Source organism: Choristoneura fumiferana, chromosome 7 (assembly GCF_025370935.1).
Source record: "Choristoneura fumiferana chromosome 7, NRCan_CFum_1, whole genome shotgun sequence".
Taxonomy (NCBI): domain Eukaryota; kingdom Metazoa; phylum Arthropoda; class Insecta; order Lepidoptera; family Tortricidae; genus Choristoneura; species Choristoneura fumiferana.
In genome coordinates this window covers 18,097,869-18,119,556 of record NC_133478.1, presented here as the reverse complement: position 1 = coordinate 18,119,556, position 21,688 = coordinate 18,097,869, and the positions used below count along the sequence as shown (strand labels likewise).

Sequence of the window (21,688 nt, the reverse complement as noted above, 5' to 3'; positions counted from 1 at the left end):
CTGATCAGCAAGAGGTATTTTAAACAGCATGCGAAAGATTTCGATGCCACGGACTTTCAACGTTTAGAAAGCGTGGCACAAGCGGTATTTAATGCCGCACCGACCTGTTCCGCTTCTGGTGGTCTGAAGCAGGCGAGAGCGGTGGCAGCGGCGGGGTGCCTGAGCTGAGGGAGCTGCCGGAACTGTCGAGTCTCATGCCCGCCAGTTTCGGCTCCAGGATCTGACGCAGCTCGCATTCCACCAGGTCTGCCCACTCGTTCTCACCTGAAGAATAATGGTTTAAATGTAGTATCTACTATTACACCAATCGAAAAATGACAAAGCCTCAGAAATATGATATGTCAAGCTGGCAGAAAGGTTCCATTTTTAGTTGTGACAAAAATATGAGAGGTAACATTCCGTATTATCTTTATTAAGTGTTATTTGTTCAATGATAAAAGCTTGTCGATACTTCGCGGCCCAGCTGAACTAGTTAGGTGATCTTTATTTATATTTTGTACCTAGATATTATTTCATTTTTATTAGTCTGCCATCTACTAAGCATGAAATATTTGTACTCGACGAAACTTAGTTTTGCTGACTCATTACTTTGTCTGTGGCCAGCCAGTCTCCGAGCGTTTGTTGCACGAGATGGAGAAGCTTTACCGCTTTAGAAGGCATGTGGTACCTTGCGGCGGCTGTTGGCTGGGGCCAGGCAGCGCGCGCGCATCGGAGTCGGCGTCGGGTGGCTCGGGCCGGCGCCCGCTCGAGTACGCCACGCTGCCGCGCCCGGAGTCCACGTTGGAGGACTGACCGCCGTTCTTGTCGTAGTCTGTAACACGCATCGAGGTGAGAATGCGTGTCAGAAGACGCAGCTCGAGATACAGGCCACAGTTGGGAAACTAAGGAGTATTGTCCGATTTCATGAAAGAGGTTGATACTGTTGGAAGGACTCTCAAGTTCTCAAGGAGTCTCAAGGACGCTGTTTGAATTTCTCCATGGTTTTCATTAAAATTGAGTTTTATTTCGAATCGACACGGTGAGCGAAATACCTAACCTATCTATATTCGTCAATTTTGGTAGTGCAAAAGATGATACTGTGGGTGCGCCGCTTTGCGTTTATCCAGAAATACACACACACACACACACACACACACTTTTCAATTTGTTAAGCAAGCCGAGAAATATCACGCAATTTTATTCATAAGCATGGAAATATGCTAGTTGTTAGTTTAAAAAGTTACCTGAACTCGCACCTGATCCATTAGCTCCTTTCCTCCCGTGTGCTTTCAGATCTTCTATCCTGTTAGGGGTTTGTCTTGAGGACGAGGGTTGTGGGACGTAAGGTTCTGCCTTTCCACTGGAATGGTAAACACTGTCTGCAGACTTCTGGCTGGCACTTTCATCATTCTTTTCCACAAGGCTTGATGTAGAAGCTTCTTCTTTATGTCTTTGGCCGATTGAATCCGGCGTCCTCCTGGATTCCTTGTGACTGTCGGGTGTTTTTCTATAATTTTCTTGTGTTCTTTCTTGCCTTATGGAATCTGTTGATCTACCGCTCGTTCGGATTCGATCCTCGACGCTTGATCTTCCTTGTGCTGCTAACCTGGCTCTGAAACCACCGTCGTCCGATTCCCGTTCTTCACACCTTTGAGGTGTGTTATCAACTGATGTACCTTCGAGGAGATTTCCATGGGAATTCCTTCGCGATCTGTCGTGAATTTGCGGAGTTGTGACTTGAGGTCTTTGCCGCGGCTCGTCTAACAGATGAGGGTGGGATGAAGAGCGTCTGTCGTCGGTTAGATGTCTTTGTCTTATGATTTCTCTTTCTAATTGTTGCGGACTCCTGAGATCTGGTCTGGAGTGAGATTCAAACTGAAATTACGTATAAAATACTTATTAAAAACAGTTTGTCCAAGTTTCCATGACAAGAGCCAAGTTGGGAGTTGGGATGTAGAAGTCAATTAACACAATGATCAATTTGAAGCGTTAAAACAAAAGTGAGCAAGTCTTTATTGGCATTTCGAAACCGTGTGCCAACTAGCATGTGACTGAAATGGAAACAATTGCAGTTGTATTGTTTTTAAATTATTCTTTAACCAAAAAACGCACTTTAACTCATGGCGTTAACAATTTTAGCATTTAGAAAACAGATACTGCATGTTAGGAAGACAATTGCCAAGTTGTAAACATCAGTATTGACGTAGAACAGAACAATGATCCAGTATATCAGTTTCTTGTTACGGAGCAAGAACTCATTCCGCCAGATAGCTCTCTGGCGTAGTCGTTATTATAATTGCAGTTGCCGTGGGAAAGCATTAATTGCTGAGAACTGCCTCATTGTTACCTGCTCTTTGTCTCTCATACTCAGTGGGAACCATCAAAGAATTACGGGGACGTAGGAAAGAGCGGCAGTTTTAATTCACCACAGTTTCGTGCTTTTTGGTCAATGATTATAATGAAGTGTTTATTGTTATTAAGGTGTTGCTTCACGAGTTTTGTAGTAAAAGTAAATGTGGGAAGTTTTTTTTCTAAATGCGGCTAATTGTGACGACATGCTCGGGGAAAATGGTATTGGTAATCTTAACAGTCGCTTGTAGTTTGAATTATGGCTATATCGCAAGATATTTCGTGATCTTTATAATGCATTATTTAATTTAAGTTAGAGAATTGAGAACTTGTAATACCTCTGCCACTGAATAATACTTATGCTAGCCTATTCTTTAAATGGAACTTTGAAACTGATGTTTGAATTAAATTTAAAAAAAACTGACACGAATTCAATGAGGGCTACCGTTTTCACGCTCGCCAGTTGGCGCCACTGTAGACAAAGGTCCTGCCTGAAGTAGGTATAGGTAGTGGTTTGTTATTGCGGGCGTGAAAGCAATAAATCATACGCATTACCTTAAAACCGTACCATAAAAATATCAAGCATGCCACAGTATTGCGTAGTCCCGTTTTGTTCGGAAAAAAGGGAGAACAAAGGTTTCCAAAAGACAAAACTGTCTTAAAACACATTCACATGCATTCGTTGCGCCGTAACGCATATTTGCCATAATTAATTTCAGATATTGCAAAATAATCACAAAGTTATTTTAATTGTAAATAAACCCGCGTAGCTCACCCAACAACTATAAGATTTGACATTTCGGAGACCTCACCTAGCGCCTCTAGTGGCGAATTCATATGCGATAGCCCTCTTCGGTTTAAAATGGTCTTTTGTAAGTAGCAATCACAAGTTGCATAATATCGTAAAGACACAGTTGTATATCGTAGTTTTCATCCAAATTGACGTACCTGTGTCTGTGGCCCAGTCTTCAATGATGTGAAGTTTGCCATGGACCTTACATCGACGTCCCTTTGGTAGACGGCGCTCCGTCTACCAGGAGGTCCGTATTGCTGGTACAAGGCATCAGCTCCCAGAGCCTGTGGCCGATGAGGACTGGCCAACATCTCTTGAGACCGCGCCGCGCTCAGCAGCATCTGTTGGTGAGCTATTTGCTGCTGCATTAGCTGCCTGGAAATAAAAAAATAATTGAGAAAATCTAATATTATATACCTATGTTATTGATAAATAAGAACACTTTATTATTGTGATCTGTCAAAAAAAGATCGAAGAGAAAAAGAAGGGTAAAGATGACGACAGTTCTAATTAAAGACAGACAATAATCTAAATTAATTTCTATGAATGGGATACGTACAAGACTGGTTGGTACTAAAATTGCTAAAGACTACAATATAGAAAGATATTTAAATAAATCTTGGAATCAACTTGAAACAGGTTTGTTTGAATTAAACATGTTTGACATTGAATTATTAAAATTTACTTCCGCGAAGCAACAGTCCTTAGCAACTTTGGAGTACCACACGTGTTAAGCCAAATTTAGGAATAACCATATTTGGATCATTTTTCTGATTACAACAAAACGTGTGGGAGTACCTATTCTAATTTGTTTTTTATATGATAACGATAAATTATACAAGAGCGCTACCAAAATCAGAATTATCTACATCAAACGGGAGAAGTAATTAATAGTTTTTGAAGTAGATTTGGAATTATAAGATTTGATTAAGATGTAAGGAGTGCATACTTATTTATTTAATTCTATAGACAGCCAACATTATGCAGTAACTAATGTATAAAGTAAGACTAGATGAAAACCTGGTGATATTTTTCTAGAATTCGTTATATAAATCTGCACTTATTAATCAGAAGCTCAATCAAATCTTTACGTAAGCATTACATCTGCAGTCAATTTCTTATGGCTAATTGAGATAATCTCGCAAAAGGGAAAGCTGAGTTGTCAACTTAAATAATCGCTGAAGTCTGACAAACACAATTTTGCTTTGAAGTATTAAAGAATCTCTTTAACAACAAAACAAGTTTGAGTTTGCTGGTATGTGAGCGTCAAAAGGTTTACGCAATGAAAATCGAGTAGCTATCACAACATGGTGTTGTAAAATCTAACCTGTGTGGTGATGGGCTGGGATATGCCATGTTGTTTGCCATGCCATGACTGTACTGCATATCAGGCCGATTCTGTGTTATGGGTCTCCCATAAATCCCCTGCTCAACCTTCCTCGTCGGAGTCTCTCTCGTTGGCTCTGGCTCTTTTTTCCTCTCTTCACTGTTATTCAAATTTGCTTCAGGTTCTTTCTCACTCTCATTATTTTCCTTACTTTTGAATCTGCTAGAAATCATATCTTTCAACGTGTGATATGTCTTACTGACGGACTTGGCATTTTTGGGCGCGTCTCTCGTGTTATCTTTCCCAGTTTCAACCGTCACTGTGATCTGTTGCGAGTTGTTCTGGACATCTGTTTTGGGGCTGTAGTTTTTGGCTGGTATCGGGGGTTTGGGGGTGTCGTAGCCTTGGGGTCTCGTCGGGGTCTGATGCATCACGTACCCGTAGTTCTGTTCGTGGTACTGTCTGATGTCCCCAGAGGTGCCCGCTTGGTTCTGTTAAAAACAAAGTTTAGATCAGCAAGTACGTTCAAATATTATTGTGTTTTTACAAGCTTTTATTTATTAAACTAGCCCTGATTGCTGCTGTTGCTGGGTCAAATCTTGCAAGTTCATTTTGACCCACTCCCACTGGTCAGATTGACTTTAAATCTGGTATACATGTATAGGTTGGATGACAATGAAAGAACAGTCCACAAAAAGTACAGTCAGCAAAAAAACTTTAAAATAGAAACTTATTTGTTTCAGAGTAATCATTCGTATGTGTTTAAACTGAATCTAGTTTTGACCAAATAGTTTTTAACCTCGGCCAAGTCATTGCACGCTTGGCGACCTCTGCTCTCCAGTCAGATGCCCAGTTAAATATTTATTGTTCTGCTGGGAACTTCTCACAATCGACGCTATGTCTGCATTGATAGCACACTCAGGTTGTATAACGATCAAGGGTCGCGGCTTAGCGGTGTTTTTAACTGTTTGGGAACCTTTGTTTAGCTAATTATAATTTGGTTTAAGCTCTGCATTTAAATAAACTGGAACAATTACTTTGCTCACCCGCGACCTTATGATAGCTATGATTATGCAAGAAATGCGTGTCCATGCAGTTCCTCCACCTCTACTGTAAGAACACACACAAAACACAAACCCATCTATCACCACGACCACACTACACTGTCGCGTTTCGAACTCAACCAGAGCTCCTTCAGAGCAACACAACCGTTTACCATGTTATGAATATGCTAGTAAGTCCAGGGATGTTATGGAGCTCCGTATCCGTAACCGAAACTATCGGATATCCGAAATAAAAAAACTATACGTAACCGTTACCGAATCCTATATAAAAAAATCGGATAGTTTCGGACAGGGGCGGAGTCTAAATCGAACCGACAGAACAGCCGCACGCGTCTTCTGCTTCAATTGTTCGTCATTTCTATTTCATGCCTATATACGACTGCTGCATCTCAGAATTTTAGTTTTTGTTTTGAATTGCTTCTTTGTGCAGTTTCCTCACGATGTTACCGTAAAGCTAAATTTCAAATGTAATTTCGCACATGAATTTCGAAGAAATCAGAATCCTATGCTCATTTTCATTTCTATTGCTAAGTCGTAATTTACCTACGACTTGTCCTATTTCTATTTTACTTTTGCACTTCCTTAAAAATCAAATATTCGTAACCGAAACCGAAACTACCGGATAATCCGTAATGATTTAACATCCGTAAGCGAAACCGGTATTATGTTTGACATTAATTTATCCATATCCATATCCAGATCCGAAATGTTATATCCATAACATCCCTGCTAGTAACGCCTTATATAAATTGCTGAAAAAATACTTTCCTTTTAAACGTCACAATGAACGACAACTCGCCATTTGCATCCACCGGTTGCTCGCAACTCAACTTTGTCCGTTCGGACACCACACGGCATTCATAGTTGAAACACGAAGCATATTTGTTAATAAATGAAAATAAGACGAGCGTGAATGGGAACTTTGGAAGAGGAAAGCCTACACCAGGGGTGGCCAACCGGTCGATCGTGGCGAAGCAAAAAATATAAACACTGAACTATGCTGTTTCATTTAAGATTTCAAGAAGTATGTAATTGGTAGATTGCACAGGGCTTTGTCGATCAAATCGAGGACGTTCTGAAGAAAGCTTGGGTCAGGTAAACCGACGTGCATGCATTAAAAGATTGATGAAGCAAATGGAAGGAGGTAGTCTCTGCCTACCCGTTGGAAAAGAGGCGTGATTTTATGTATGTATGTATGTATGCATGAAAATAACGCAAAAAAATACTACCAAAATACTATGATTAACTTAAAATCAATGGCTAGTGTTTAAAAAATATAGTCCTTAGTTAGATTAAGGGTCTGTTTTACCACTTGTCGACTAACTTTAAGTGACGGATATCAGTGATGCCGTCTCTGTTTGTTTTTTAAGAATAAACAAAGACGGCATTACTTTTATCCTAACCTATCAGAAAATAGTGAAACCAAAAAATGATGAAGATGTAGCCAGTTAAAGTTCCACGTGACGTCACATCGTGCGACGCTTAGCACGGCGTAACATCACGGGCCCCCACTCCCAAACTTTGGACACGCAATCTAACAAACGTACCTACTAAATATTTACCCCCTGTTTCACCTTCCATTAATTAAATTTATTTGATGGATAAATGTAATGCCGTATCTGTTTGTTTTGTTCGAATAGACGGAGACGGCATCCCATTTATCCGTCAAATTATATTAATCAATGGGTGGTGAAGCAGTGCCGGATTTATATTTTTTAACCCCTGACGCAAAAACAGGGATGTTATAAGTTTGACCGCTATGTGAGTCTGTCTGTGGCACCGTAGCTCTTAAACGGGTGGACCGATTTAAATGCGTATTTTTTTGAAAGCAGGTTCCATCATAATCGATTCAACCGTTTTTGAGATATGACCTTTGAAGTGACACCCCCGACTGTCAACTTCCAACTTTTTGTTGGTTAGGTTATTATGAGCGTAGGCCACTTTATTTCCGCCGCCCCATGTACCATCAGCCAAATATGTGGTCTACCACCCTAAAGTTGATAATCGTTTGCATGTCACAAAACTATAATGCCAGTAGACGTGTCTGTCAACTTTAAAGTTCGACTTTAGCGACATACCTGTTCTTGTTTAAAAATTGATAGACCACTTATTTGGCTGATGGTACATACCTATCTAAAATAATATTTTTCTCGTCTTCTGCAATCTGCCGCCCCTAGGCCGCGGCCTATACAGCCTATTGCCTATCCAGGACTGGCCCTTAGAATAATATTTTTTTACCCAGCAAACAATCCAATTACAAATCAACCAAACGAAGATATAATTTATCGGTTCCTCATTGACACCATGATTGTTACAAGTCTGCTTGCATAACACACACATATATATGCGTAAGCGACCTGGCATCATACAAGGTTAGACCATGCATATTAATGGGTCAGTGAACGGCTACAGTTCGAGTATGTCCTTCGAAGTATTAGTTTATAGACTCTCGTATAATTCCTGTGGAAACTCGCGCTGAGTTTTAGCAATTCTTACTATTATTATATTATTAATGCGGAGGTACTTATATCTGTCTGGTGCTAAAGGGATTTGGATGCAATTTAGTATGGACATAGTTTGAGGAGCTTCATTCTAGGAAATTGAAAATAAATAAATAAATAAATTATAAATAAATCCAAATCAGTTGAGTACTTTTAGTGTCAAAGCGGTACAAACAAGCTCACAATTCCAATTTATAATATAAGACTTTATAGTTTTATACTAAGTGCCAGTAATAAATTTTAGGCAGCGTTTAAAAAAAAAGACAGGTAAAGTTTATTTACGTTTTGTTATTAACAAACTGATGTTCTGCGAAAAGTAGACCTAAACACCGATTTTCAAAATGACATCATTCGAAGTAATATCCTGAAGTGGAGAAAAATTGTGCTGAATTTAACAGTTGAGATAAGTTAAGAAAATTACAGTTTCTAAATTTATCTCTAATAAGCGGGCTGCAGTTTTTAATATTACGGTAGTCGAAGTTTATATATTATATAAACAGTTTTGTTTATGAGCATTTATTTGTGATATCTCTATTATTTTAGTACATTGCATTTAATTCATTATATTTTAATTTAATGAAACATAACTAAAATAAAACTTAATGAATTATTAACTCTACATTGTGCGTGCATTGCTCTTTACATAATTTTCGAATCTATACATAATTATATTTTATTATATATCGTAACTTTTCATCCAAATTGGCTTTTATAAATCGATTGAAATCCTATTTAACTTCATTTAGATTTAACTTAATGTTTACGAACTCACATTCTCAAGCGCGAACTCCACCATCTTAAAATCCAGCGTCACATCACTTCACTTCACAAATTCCTTATAATATCGCTGCGCCGGCGACTAGACCGGATGCGCGCGCGCCTGCCTACGGACTGGCATTGTTGGAGGTGCCGGCTCCCAGAGCCGAATGGGGAGCATTATTATTTTCCATTCTTAATAAAATTTTCAAGGTAATATTTTGATAAATAGTTAATTCTGGTTTTGTTTTAGTTGGTACTACTTAGAAGTATATCGAGTCGTGGTGGCTTAGTGGTTTGACTTATGGCCTCTCAAGCAGAGGATCGTGCGATCAAGCCTAGGTTTGTATCTCTGAGTATTTCATTGCAAAATTACATTAGAAATTTACCATGAGCTTGAAGGCGATGCAATGAAATGATATATGAGAAATTTATAATCAATTAATGTGTGGTCAAAATTCGAAGTCTAGCCAAAAAGCTGAACATTAAAAAAAAGGTCCAGAGACTGTCTACCCTAAGGACCAAGGTGGAATGCCATGCATGTATTAGCATAAGGCTGGGGACGTATTTAAATATCGAAAACTAATATATACTCGTACCTAATGTTAAAAAGTCGACGGTCAAAATATTGAAAGTAGGTTAGGTTAGGTTAGTTTCGATATTTTGACGGTCGATATTTTAACTATCGATATTTAAATTTTCGATATTTAGATACGTGCCCTGCTTTCAAATAAAAAACCGCAATTCAAATCAGTCCACCCGTTTAAGAGCTCACGATGCCACAGACAGACAACATACACTAGCTCGTGCTCAAACTTATAACACCCCTCTTTTTGCGTCGGGGGTTAAAAACACACTGAATTGTGTGGCCACATAAAAACACAACAAACAATGCATTTTCCGTCATTCATCCTTTTAATTTATTAGTAATTTACGTTAATAAGTCACAACACCACGATCCCCATAAACATGGAAAGTAAAAAGTTCACGCATCAATCGTGATTCGACACGTTTTGCTTTCACGGCGCGTGCGCAGCCCGCAGCGTGACCAGCCGTAAAATCAAAGTTCGTATCTTATCGTCCCTCTCACTCTCGTATTAAATAATACAAGCGCCAGCGGGACGGCAAGACACGAATTTCGATTTTCGGCTTTCGTAGTAGCCCCCCAGGTCGTTGACTAGCCAATGGTGGACCGTGCTTTATTGACAGCAAAATGCAAATCATCGATTGATCTGAAATGACGGCACTGAGAAAGCGAAGCGGAACGATAGCGGAGCGAGAGAATACATGCATACAACCTATAGCGAACTACTGTCTGAATGGATCAATTATTTTCTTTGAATTTATTACAATAAACTCTTGGGCGTTAAAACGCATTTTTTTCGTAATTTCACACATGAATTTCGAAAACTCAGAGGTGCGAGCCGGGGTTTTGAACCCACGAACCTCTGCTTGAGAGGCCATAGGTCAAACCACTATGCCACCACGGCTTCACTTCGGCCTTTAAAGTATTATTATTCAGAAACAGTTTAAGTACAGTAATTCTCAAGAGCGCGCCAAGCTTCTACATAGCACATTTACGAGTACCTATTGCATTCATTTTTTTTTATACATGCTTTTAATTTTTTTAATCCCTTGCTGTATCATTATCATTACTCGTAAAGCTTTAATTTTGAAACTCGTATGTAATATATTCTAATAAAATACAATACAGTAAAATTAAATAAAAAATCATGTACCTATACACTTTTTCACCTCATTGCCTAATTCGTAATAAGGTAAAAACACATATTACATAATACATATTTTTGAAATTTACTATATAAGACCATGACCCTACCTCATCATTTTAATTTTATTAACCCCCGACGCAAAAAGAGGGTGTTATAAGTTTAACTGCTATGCGTGTCTGTGTGTGTCTGTATGTGGCAGCGTAGCTCTTAAACGGGTGGACAGACTTGAATGCGTTTTTTATTTGAAAGCAGGTTTTCTAGCGATGGTTCTTAGACATGTTTCATTAAAATCGGTTAAGCTTTTTTTGAGATATTGAACTTTGAAGTGACAAAGTCGGGGGTTTTCCAACTTCAACTTTTTGTTGGTAAGGTTATTCTTACAAAGGCTTCGATTCGTCGCAGTGAGGCGGCGCGCGCGCACCGCTCATCACCGTTGGTTCTGCGTACGCTAACTAACCGCTGAGGTGGTACCATGAATTTTTATGATCCCAAGCCTCTGTGCTTTCTTTGTGTTCAGTTTATCTACCATCTAGTTTTATGGGAGTCATAAAATTACTCGTAATATTTATAACGTCGCAATATCGAGAATCCGTAAGATTATCTACTTTTTTTTTTTTTATGTAGCCTGTATTATGTCCCACTGCTGGGCAAAGGCCTCCCCTTTTCTCCTTATCTACTTACGTTCAAAAAAATATTTTGCTCGAATTTCGATACTATCGATAGAATCGATACTTTTGTACAATCGATAGTGACCTATATTTCTATCGGCATATATAAGCGAGATAGCAAGATATAAAGTTGAACGGCAGAATAGCTGAAAACAATGTAACAAACTCCTAACAACTGAAACAACGTAAATGAGATGACATTAAATTGGGAAGGATGTTAGAATAAGGGCTCCCACACAAAACTGCGATGCGATGCGATGCGACGCCGCATCGCAGGAACTAACGATGCGAATGAGGGCTATCGTTTTTTGTCTCACTAGATGGCGCACTGTTGCGTGAGGTTTTTAAGTGTGGCTTTCAGAGTCTGTTATTACGGGCGTTAAAACAAAGTTTAGATTAAAATCATATTTAAAACACCTTAAAACCGTACCATAAAAATATCCAGCAACCACAGTGTTGCTAAGTCCCGTTTTGTTCGGAAAAAAAGGGAGGACAAAAGTTTCAGAAAGACAAAACTGTCTCAAAACACAGACATTCATTGCCCCGTAACGCATAATTGCCATAATTAATTTCAGGTTATGCAAAATATTCACAAAAAAATTCTTATTATAAATAAACCCGCGTAGCTCACCCAAACACTATGAGATTTGACATTTCGGAGACCTCACGCTACACTAGCGCCTCTAGCGGCGAATTCATTCGCGATAGCCCTCATTGCTGCGATACGATATCGTGCGGCAAAGCGTTAGTGCAGGTCACCATACCTAATTTTATGTATATGATATCGCAGGAATGCACGATGTGAATCAGATCGGAAGTTTTTGCGATGCGTCCTGCGAGCTCGCAGATTTCTGCAATGCGATGCGAATTCGCAGGTTTGTGTGGGAGCCCTAAGCACACCGGCCAGGCGTAGAAAGAACTCGATTTCCACCGGCTTGGTACTTTTTACATGATGCAAATGATGTCAAGTGCGACAAAGCTTGTGCATACTAACTGCTAGATTTTGTATCCCAAGATAAGTATACTAAACTCACGCTTCTTTCACTCTCTCCTACTGACGGTCTCTATCCATCGTATCATGCCATGACAGTAATAGGAACGTGTCAGGAACGCATATATGACACGCGACGGCGACGGTTGGTTACGAAACGTGCTAGTGGGCATAGTCTCATCTTTTTCGATAGGTACAAAGAATAGTAGATTGATAACCAAGGGTGGAAAGTGACCCATTTCACCCGAGATATTTCTGGCGCTCAAACGAAGTGAGAGCGCCAATAGTTCGAGGAGAAATGGGTAATTTCACCCGAGTTAAGACACTCTACTTTTCATTTCGACTGTGAGGAAAGTAAAATACTACAAAAAATGAGAATAATAATAAATTGAATTTACTTATATCCAACCTCCAACGGTACCTTTTCGACTGACCATTTGCCACGGTCGACTATAAAAAAAAATCGAGTTGGTCACGACCAAGGAGCTTATATAGGTACAGAACTGGAGGTTGAACGCCGAACGAAGAACTTTGACCTTTATTACTTATTTATATTTTCCTATCGTCTTTCTTGAAACGGATGTTCGAACCTTTATTGTACTTATTTAGATATTTGTCATCCGTGGCTAATTCTTTCACGAGATGATTATCTCTTGCTTTCTTAACCTAGCTATGAGCCACGTCAAGAGTCTGACTAGAATATGTTGTTCGTGAATCATAATGTGCGGCAACACATGCTGAGTGGAGACCCTTTTTGGTATCCTGCCGTGTCACCAAGTAACATAGTTTTAGTGCTAGTTCTAGTCTTAGTTTTAGGTGGTACTTATGGAGCCAAAATAAACCTTTCTTTCTTTCTTTCTTTCTAAATGTGGCTACAAATGGTTCGGGTAAAATTACACACGGTGCTGCTCGCCAGTTGGCTTGAACTTGGCTTGACACCCTACCGCGTGTCTAGATTATATTTTTGCGGTCATGATATGACGCTGTAATTTGTATGGCCTATGTTGTTAAGTATCAACAACCGTAGACACCTGCCTGTGTGTAGGGTGTAGAGGGCAAGGAACTACACAATAATGACCATTTCGTCACGCCCATTACGCCCGAACACCGTCACGGTACGCCCAAGGTTAAAAGATTCTAATAAGAAAGGAGGAAATAAGCCAGTGGTTTAATATTTTAAAGTAATTCGAGTTACATCACAAATTTGATACCAGTTTAAATTTACGCGTGCATAAGTAACGTTGCACGATACAAATAAGTCTGTTCTAATCTAAGGATGCTATTTGAAATCAATGAAAGAAAAAAAAAACCGAGACCAAATGGAAAAAATGCGCATGTCATGTAATGGTTCCAAATCAGCAAACTGCCGGTTCCTTTGGGATCACCAGATTATCTCATCAGACTTTAGTAATACATTCAAAAACGAAACCGACACAAATTAAAAAAATTGCCGTTGCTTTTACCTATCCTTCTGAGATATAACAATAAAAAGAAATAAAGAAAAATTAGACATACGTCAGGCCACGTCCCTACCGTTGCAATTCTATTCTTATAGTTCTTATAATTAGCTATGCTAAGCTTACTTTGGGACTAGGTCAATTGGTGTGAATTGTCCCGTAATATTTATTTATTTATTTATTTATAATTCAATTCCTTAGTTTATTTACGACAACGGTCAATATTACGTAAACTGGACTGCAGACTTGCGGGGATCCGACAAATTATGATTCTTAGGTACTTTAAATAGTTGCACGCTTGTTTTGCTCCACTCTTCTTGTCGTAGAGACGTCAATTCGTAGAAACTAGCTTAAGTATTTTGATAAGGCTTATTATAAAGTCTGCCCGTCACCACGGCCACTGCAGTGTGGTTGAAAATTCGTGGCAATTATTACCCGTTTTGCTAAGCGCGATAAGTCCCAGGCGTTGTTAATAGTTATAGTTCTACTTGTAACTTAACTGTGGGTGATTTGTCTTTGTTTACTACGCAACTAATTACAACTTCATTGATTAATTAACCTATCTGGGTACCGTTGTGGGTAACCGGGTCTATGTACCGGTTGCTGATGATAGTGTCAGTGGGACAAAAGCGCAGCGTCAGCGCAGTACCGTAATGCCAAACATGGTGACTTTAATGATTTGGAAAAGAGGACAGGTGCAAAAGTTTGGTCAGACAGTAATCATATGTAAAACACTAAAACTGGGCATGTGCAAGTCACACAGTCAGTCAATCAGTCATTAGAAATGATATTCTATGTGTAAACTTCAAAACCTGGAAACTTTAGCTCTCTAACTCTAGGTTGTAGCTTGGCCTTTAGTATTTTTGATAAGATAGAAAACGCTGATGCAAAAAGCTTGGATACAATTCGGTGAGTAGGTAGAGAGAGATGTTCATTTATTTCTGCACGGATTCACAAATAAGATTAAGATCAATCGCATTCTTTTCCGTGTATCCACTTAGCGTTTTTGTTCGAAGCTTCAATGACTTGAACTAAGAACTGGTGTAATACTTAATTGAACTTCCGTCTACAAGTATCGCTTTGTCAAGTGCCAAGTCGGTAAAGCCCGTTAGCTTCTCACAATCTGCTCCAGATCTAGACAGAAACGTGTAATTTGTGTATCCGTCCATTTTTCCGACACTATGTTCGAGGAAATATATCAAAATATGTAAGTTAATGCAAGTGTGTCTTTTCTTTATATGTAAGCATACCTACTAATTTACATAATAGAAATACAGTAAAACATATTTACAGGATCATTTCGCGGTCCATAAATGTATATTTGTCTTCTTTTTTTTAGGACGTTAGGGCGTTATTGTTAAGATGAAATGAATGCCAAACACTCAAGACTTCAGTCACTTACACGTGTAAAATCAAAAACATTAGGAATCAAACCTACTGATTACTTTCTGTTGATAAAGGATAATGAAAACATGCATTTAAATGTTTCAATGTTTTAATCATTGTCTACATTCCGTAACAAATATATCTAGTAGACCAATGAATAATAAAGTGGGACGTATACAGGACGCGATGATAATTAAAATTATTTTTTTATGATGTTAATGATGATTATGATGAAATTCAAGAAGTAAGGCCTCACAGCACCAGTTAAGATAAGGTAACGTAACGGAAAGATAAGGTTTCTGTAGAAGAATAACTGTTCAAACTTAAATGTGTCTCATACCGTACGTATCACTTAAGTGAAACGCCATATTATCGGAAAGTGGAAATGACTGGCTGCACTATTAAAGTGGTTGATTTGAACACCGCTTGCCGCTAGCTCAAGCATGCCCCCAATCTAAGCTGTACTTTACTTTCTTTCGTATCGATAAAGATGAGTCTATCATGATTAGGTATCATTACATTTATGAAATGATATTTTTTGAACGAGAGTGATGGAGTTTTATTATATCTTATTGTTCGTATATGTGTGACACTTGGTACAACACTGTTGCAGTCAGCATTTGCCGCACTTCTCAAAAGGCATCTTCTTAAAGGCAGCAGAGGCTCCCTGCGACAGGGTTCTATCGACAGTTAATCAGCCGTGGCTTCGCTCGCTACCATTTGATCTGCCATTTGAATTGAATTTCCAGGATCACGCAAATATTCGTGGGAATTATCAAAAATTATATCGTCCTCTGAAACTTAAGGTTGGTTCTTCGGGTTATTTACCGACCAAAATATGCATGATTAGGGAAAAGGTAAAATATACATTAACGCCGTTATTAGAGAGTTATATATATTTGCTTAGGCAAATAATATACAAATGTTCAAGTGGTACTATAGTACTGGAATGGAATGGGTGGGCCACATTGCTCGAAGAATAGATAACCGTTTGGGGAGAAAAGACGACGAGTGGCAATCATGAACCAGAAGACGAAGCGTTGCAGGTGGCAGGCCTCCCACTAGGTGGACTGACGACATCGCGAATGTTGCGGGCGGAGGATGCAGGTGGCAAGTTGTTCATTTTGGAAATAGAAATAGAAATATTTATTCGCACTTCGCAAATTACATACAACACAAATAAAACAAGTATTAAGTAGGTATTTGCGAAATCGCGAAACGGCCTCAGCTCAGCATACTGTTGGCCATAGAGGCAAACGCTAGTCTTCCGCTGTGACCGCTTTTAAGTTTAGGTCTTTGTAACAGTGGACGTTTTTCGGCTGATGATGATGACAAGCACTTACATCTGCGTGGGTCCAGGCTGCCAGCGTTTTAGGTGGCGTATCGGGTGCCACGGCGCCCAGGCGCCCGCGCCGGCGCTCCTGCAGGATTGGCACCTTCGAGTTCTTGTCACCTGATGACAGGATCACCTCGCGTTCTATCTGTTAACACAGATTCTAGATATAATGAAAGGCTTATGAGTAACTGCATTCCAGAAGAGTTACCGGCAATAAAAATACCGGCCCAATGTTAGTCTGATTCAGAGGTTAACGAAACGTCTGTCTGTAGCATCGTAGCTCTCAAACGGATGGACAGATTGCGATGCGGTTTCTTTACGTGAAAGTGTCCTTGCGGTGGTTCTTAGCTATGTTTTATAAAAATCGTTTTTTGATTAATCTGTCATCTCCCAGGATAACAGGATCAAAGGAATTTGGGCACAAATTTGTGCCTCTGGGAGAGGACAGGTTAAACTTTGAAATTACAATGTCGGGGGGTTTTTCAACTGTTCTAAGTTGGTTCAGTTAATGAAATATAAATAATTACTTTGCCTGATGAACAAAGTAAGGTTCGACTCTAGCTGGCGCGGGTGCGATGCGCGGGTGTAGGTAAAATCCGTCGCACGCGACGCGCGCAGTCAACGCTGCTCAAACTATTTTTCAATAGTCCACCCGCTCCAAACAAACCTCAGCTACCTTAGGCCGTTATTGTTTATATTTAATTGCGAAAGACCTCTGCAAAGTAATGTCTGATTCAATAAATTGGTTATGTTAGAAAAATAATAAGATCGCGAGCGAAAAGCTCACAACATACTGGAGAAAACCAGCCAATATACAATTAAGAAAAACCATTAAACAAACCATTTAACATCGAATAGGGAAATAAAGGCTGTTTCACACGAATTTGCATAACAACACGCTCATCGATAGTGGGACGCAACCGATAACGTGCGGAACAAAGATTACTTTCTCTCTTTCGCCGCGTGCGCAAGAACGTATGAGAACTGGAGAAACCGCCATTATGGTGCACAAAACCTCACGAAGTTACACGACGAAACGCATCAAAATAAAGGTAGAAACACACAACTAAAACGAGACGCCTCGCACTAATCAATTCCATACATCGTCAGCTAAAAATAAAATAAAATTACTACATAATTCTATTAATATACAAAACCAAAACAATCCAAATTTGGTGGTGAAGTTTTTTTACCTCCTATAAAATTTGATCTGATGGAGTTACGAGGTCTGACAGTTTAGCCAACGACATTTACTATTTGGCTGACATTCTAATTTGACATTGTAATTTTATTTTTGGCTGATATTTTATTGTAATTTGCCACTATCATACATTTTTATTTTTTGTATACAATTTGACGATCCTTTTGTGAATTTCTTATAATTATCTGACATGTATTTATCATGTATTTTTTCATAAGGTAATAAATAAATGTAATCTAATCAAATCTATTGGCCAGTTGCAGATACGCGTCGGGTGGCGCGGCGTCGCGTTTTAGTAGTGTGTTTCTACCTTTATAGTGGGTCGCTGAGTAATTATACTATAGTCGCTTATCTAATACAAAGCCGTGGTGAGCCCAGTGGTTTAAATAACCTATGGCCTCTCAATCCCAAGCAGAGTTGGGTTCAAACCCGTGCTCACCCCTCTATGTAGTTTTTCGCAATTAATGTGCGAAACTACATTTGTACCACAAGCTCTACGGTCAAGGATAACATCATGAGGCACCGTCCCTTTCACTCGCTTATTAAATGACATAAGCGTCAGCGGGATGGCGACATACGAAGTTCGAGTTTTGCACTTCGTAGTAGGTATAGGGCCTGCACAAACTTGCGAATCAATTCAATGGTGTGTGTGAAGTTCTCAATCCACACTGGGCCCGCGTAGGAACTGTGGCCCAAGCCTCACTTAATCACATAATCAGGGCTTCCCAAACTTATTTATACATTTCAATTTTAGGACTAGCCTATTTAGTAACAGGTTATCAGAAAAACACTATTTCAAAATCAAAACATAAGCATAAAAATAAAAGGAGATCAACACGCGACGCCCCTGAGACAATGTCGCGACGCACCGTTTGGGAAGCCCTGTACATAATATTAAAAATTCAAAATGCGAGAATAAACATTCGAATTCTTTACCGATCGCAAATTTATTAGACAGAAAGGAGAAGCAAGGTAAAAAAGGTTTAGTTCATACTACACTACAGCAGAACATTTCTGTAACTTTTTATAAGGGGAATACAGTTTTAATTGAGTGTGTTAGACGCCAGTCACATGCCTTCACATAAAACCATCCATCGCCCTTCAAGTACAGAGCAATTTGCGAAGAATGCATGATAATCGGTCAATGGAAGGCGATCATAATTTATTCCCGTTTGACAAGTAAACCTCTCCCGCAGGCTAGGCGACATGCGGGACGACATTCCGAGAAAACCTACGAGAGAAAACTAAATTACCAGCCGCAAGATAGTGTCATCTCTAACTATGTTATCTCTTTCCCACTTGTTATCGTTAGATGTAGAATTGATTTTCTGCACCGTTCTAGCTTCATATTCAGTGTGTCTGTCTTCGACTTTGCTTGTAGTGTCATTAACCCGAACTAGTGATAAACTGGCTAATTGTAACTGAACAGCAAACGATAACTTTGTTATACGGAAGTAATTTAGCTTTATTCCTTCGCTCCCGTTATAGAACATAATAGGTATAGTAAATTATACAACAAGTGCATAAAACCGGCCAAGAGCCCGTCGGACACGCCCGAAATAGGGTTCCGTAGCCATTACGAAAACATTAAGTAATATTTTTCGGATTTTGTATTTTGTACGGAATATTCCAAGCTTAGGTATATTTTATACCTTAGGCTGCTATTTACTCTTAAACTACTAATAATTCTCAAGAAAACTTAACCGTTATAGTTTTCCTTGTAAGTTTGATATACTTAATTACTACCATCGTGAATTTTTTCAAATTTTTCGGTTTAGATTTTAGAGGGGAGGGGAATTTGTACTTTAAAGTTGAATATTTTGCAAACAAATCACTGAATCGAAAAATCGTTTTAGCAACCCCCTAATGGTTTTAAAAGACCTATCCAACGATACCCCATACTACAAGGTTGGATGAGAAAAAAAAAACACCCCACTTTACGTCTATGGTAGGTATTCTAAAAAAATTTTTTTGTTTTTTTTATTGTACCATTTTGTCGGCATAGTTTACATATTCGTGCAAAATTACAGCTTTCTAGCATCGATAGTCCCTGACCAAAGCCGCGGACGGACAGACAGACAGACAGACAGACAGACATGGCGAAACTATAAGGGTTCCATTTATCCATTTTGGCTCCGGAACCCTAAAAAGCGTCATTTAACTTGAGTTGCTTATATCCAACCGAGCCGCAGACGAGGGTTGATAGTTGTCAATGGTAAATTGAGTTTTGAATACTCACCGGAAACTTGGCAGAATGCGTATGTAGCGCAGCCGGGGACGGCGCAGGCGCACCGGGCAGCGCCGCGTCCGGCGCCGGCGGCATCCTGTACGGCGGGACGCCGTCCGCGCCACCTGCGAAAGACATTGAAGTGAAAACCGGTGGAATAGTATTTGCTACGAGATTACCTTACGTATTACGAGCTCGAATATAGTTACAAACTGGAACTAACAGTTTGCGATTTTTCCGAGTTCTAATGTACGTCATCAGCACCTATATCTGGTACAACAAAGCATGCACAAATATCTGCAGTGCTACTACGAAACTCGAAACTCGAAGTTCGCATCGTACCGTCCCTTTAAGTGTCAGAGGGACCGCACGACACGAACTTCGAGTTTCGTAGTAGCCCAGCTGATGCGACTCTAATTCTAGGTAGAACGTGCCAGATGTTTTTGCACGCAGACCGGATATACATGTCGGCGGCCGATCGTAAAATCCGCCAAATCACGAAATTCCTAGGCATATCGTGAAATGGCGCTATTTCATGAATTGGCTAAGGGACATCCGCCATATTGTTCAACACTCCACGTTTAACGTGCCTAGTGACGTTTAGGCAAATCATGATATTCCTGGGCATATCATGAAACGCCGCCATATCGGTTCTGGCACTTTGCCGGCCGCTGCCGCGGCACGCTCGCTTCGCTCGCTCGTCGTACCTAAATTTTTCTTTTTACGGCATATCACGATGTGCCCGGTATAGAGCTAGAAATATCGACGAATGTGTTGCTCTAATCGATCTGCCGTATTGTTTCATAGGCACATCGTGATATGCCTGGCCAAACTTTAAGAAGCCAAATGGCGCCGTTTCATGATATGCCTAGGAATTTCGTGAACTGGCGGATTTTACGATGGGCCGCCGACATACATATACGAGAGCGCCAAAGTTCTCATACTCTTCGCTAGTCATACCGTAATTTTTGTCCGAATCATCGTTTGTCATAATTTTTTTCCCACTGAAACCTTACAGTTTTCTGAAATTTTTAAATGGTCATCCTATTATAGAAAATTATAGGTTAGGTTAGGTTTGTTTTATAACAATTCCGAACAATAATTGGATTCAGAAAAAAAGAGTTATGACAAACGATCGTTCTGACAAACATTACATTCGGACTTCCATTAAGTGTGTGTATGAGCCGATGAAAACAAAAGAAGTCCGTCCAGAAAGTACTTTTCCCTACTTTACTTATGACGAGAACTTGTAGTATTAATGTACCAACAAACGAGTAGTTCATTCATAATAAATTACAGGTTATAAGACTGGTACACAGATTTATCTCAGTAGCGAGTAAGTACCACTATAACGAGTGAGTGTCGGCGATTATCTCTATTCATTACGCGGTTCGGATACTCGCTGCACAGTGGTTACTTGGTAGAACCCGCAATGGACGGAGGCAAGCTCGCGGCGTCACTTTGTGACGCGTAGTGCTTTAGCTTAGTGGTGCTTAGTCGTAAATCCTGTGGTTTAGTAGCTATTGTATATATGTCACAGGTCTGAGAGAGTCATTTATCCTTTAGCTAATGGGAAGCGTGGATCATAAATATGTCATTTTTACACGTATGCCCGAAGGAGGGTTATGTTTTTCGAGCGTATGTATGTACATATGGGTATGTATGTCCATTTCTTTGGTCCTCGCTGCAGCCTAAACGGCTAGACGGGTTTTACTTATGAGGTATCATTGGATTCGTCATAACTGTCGGAGTGACATAAGCTATATAATATTTCAATATGGCGTCTGCGAAAAAAAAATGGCGGAGAAATTAAAAAAAAATGTTTTATAACAATATGGGTATCAAATGAAAGGTAATAATTTGCCCATTCTAAATATATACGGCTTATAATACTTTTAATCTGCCATTTTCACATAAATA

At 39.5% G+C, this 21,688-nt stretch overlaps 1 protein-coding gene across 3 annotated transcripts in view; it reads right to left on the bottom strand.

Annotated features, from left to right (window-relative positions):
* Positions 1-21,688, bottom strand: part of LOC141429802 (uncharacterized) — a 43,792-nt gene that overhangs the window by 5,360 nt on the left and 16,744 nt on the right. For 2 of the 3 annotated variants that reach the window (XM_074090344.1, XM_074090345.1), the window contains exons 3-9: positions 19,781-19,893; positions 16,348-16,485; positions 4,449-4,939; positions 3,277-3,496; positions 1,224-1,854; positions 668-811; positions 105-264 (exon numbers count right to left, since the gene is read on the bottom strand). In XM_074090344.1, coding sequence (XP_073946445.1) covers positions 105-264; positions 668-811; positions 1,224-1,854; positions 3,277-3,496; positions 4,449-4,939; positions 16,348-16,485; positions 19,781-19,893 — 1,897 coding nt within the window. The remainder of the gene's footprint in view (positions 1-104; positions 265-667; positions 812-1,223; positions 1,855-3,276; positions 3,497-4,448; positions 4,940-16,347; positions 16,486-19,780; positions 19,894-21,688) is intronic. The other variant, XM_074090346.1, reaches the window with a different exon arrangement.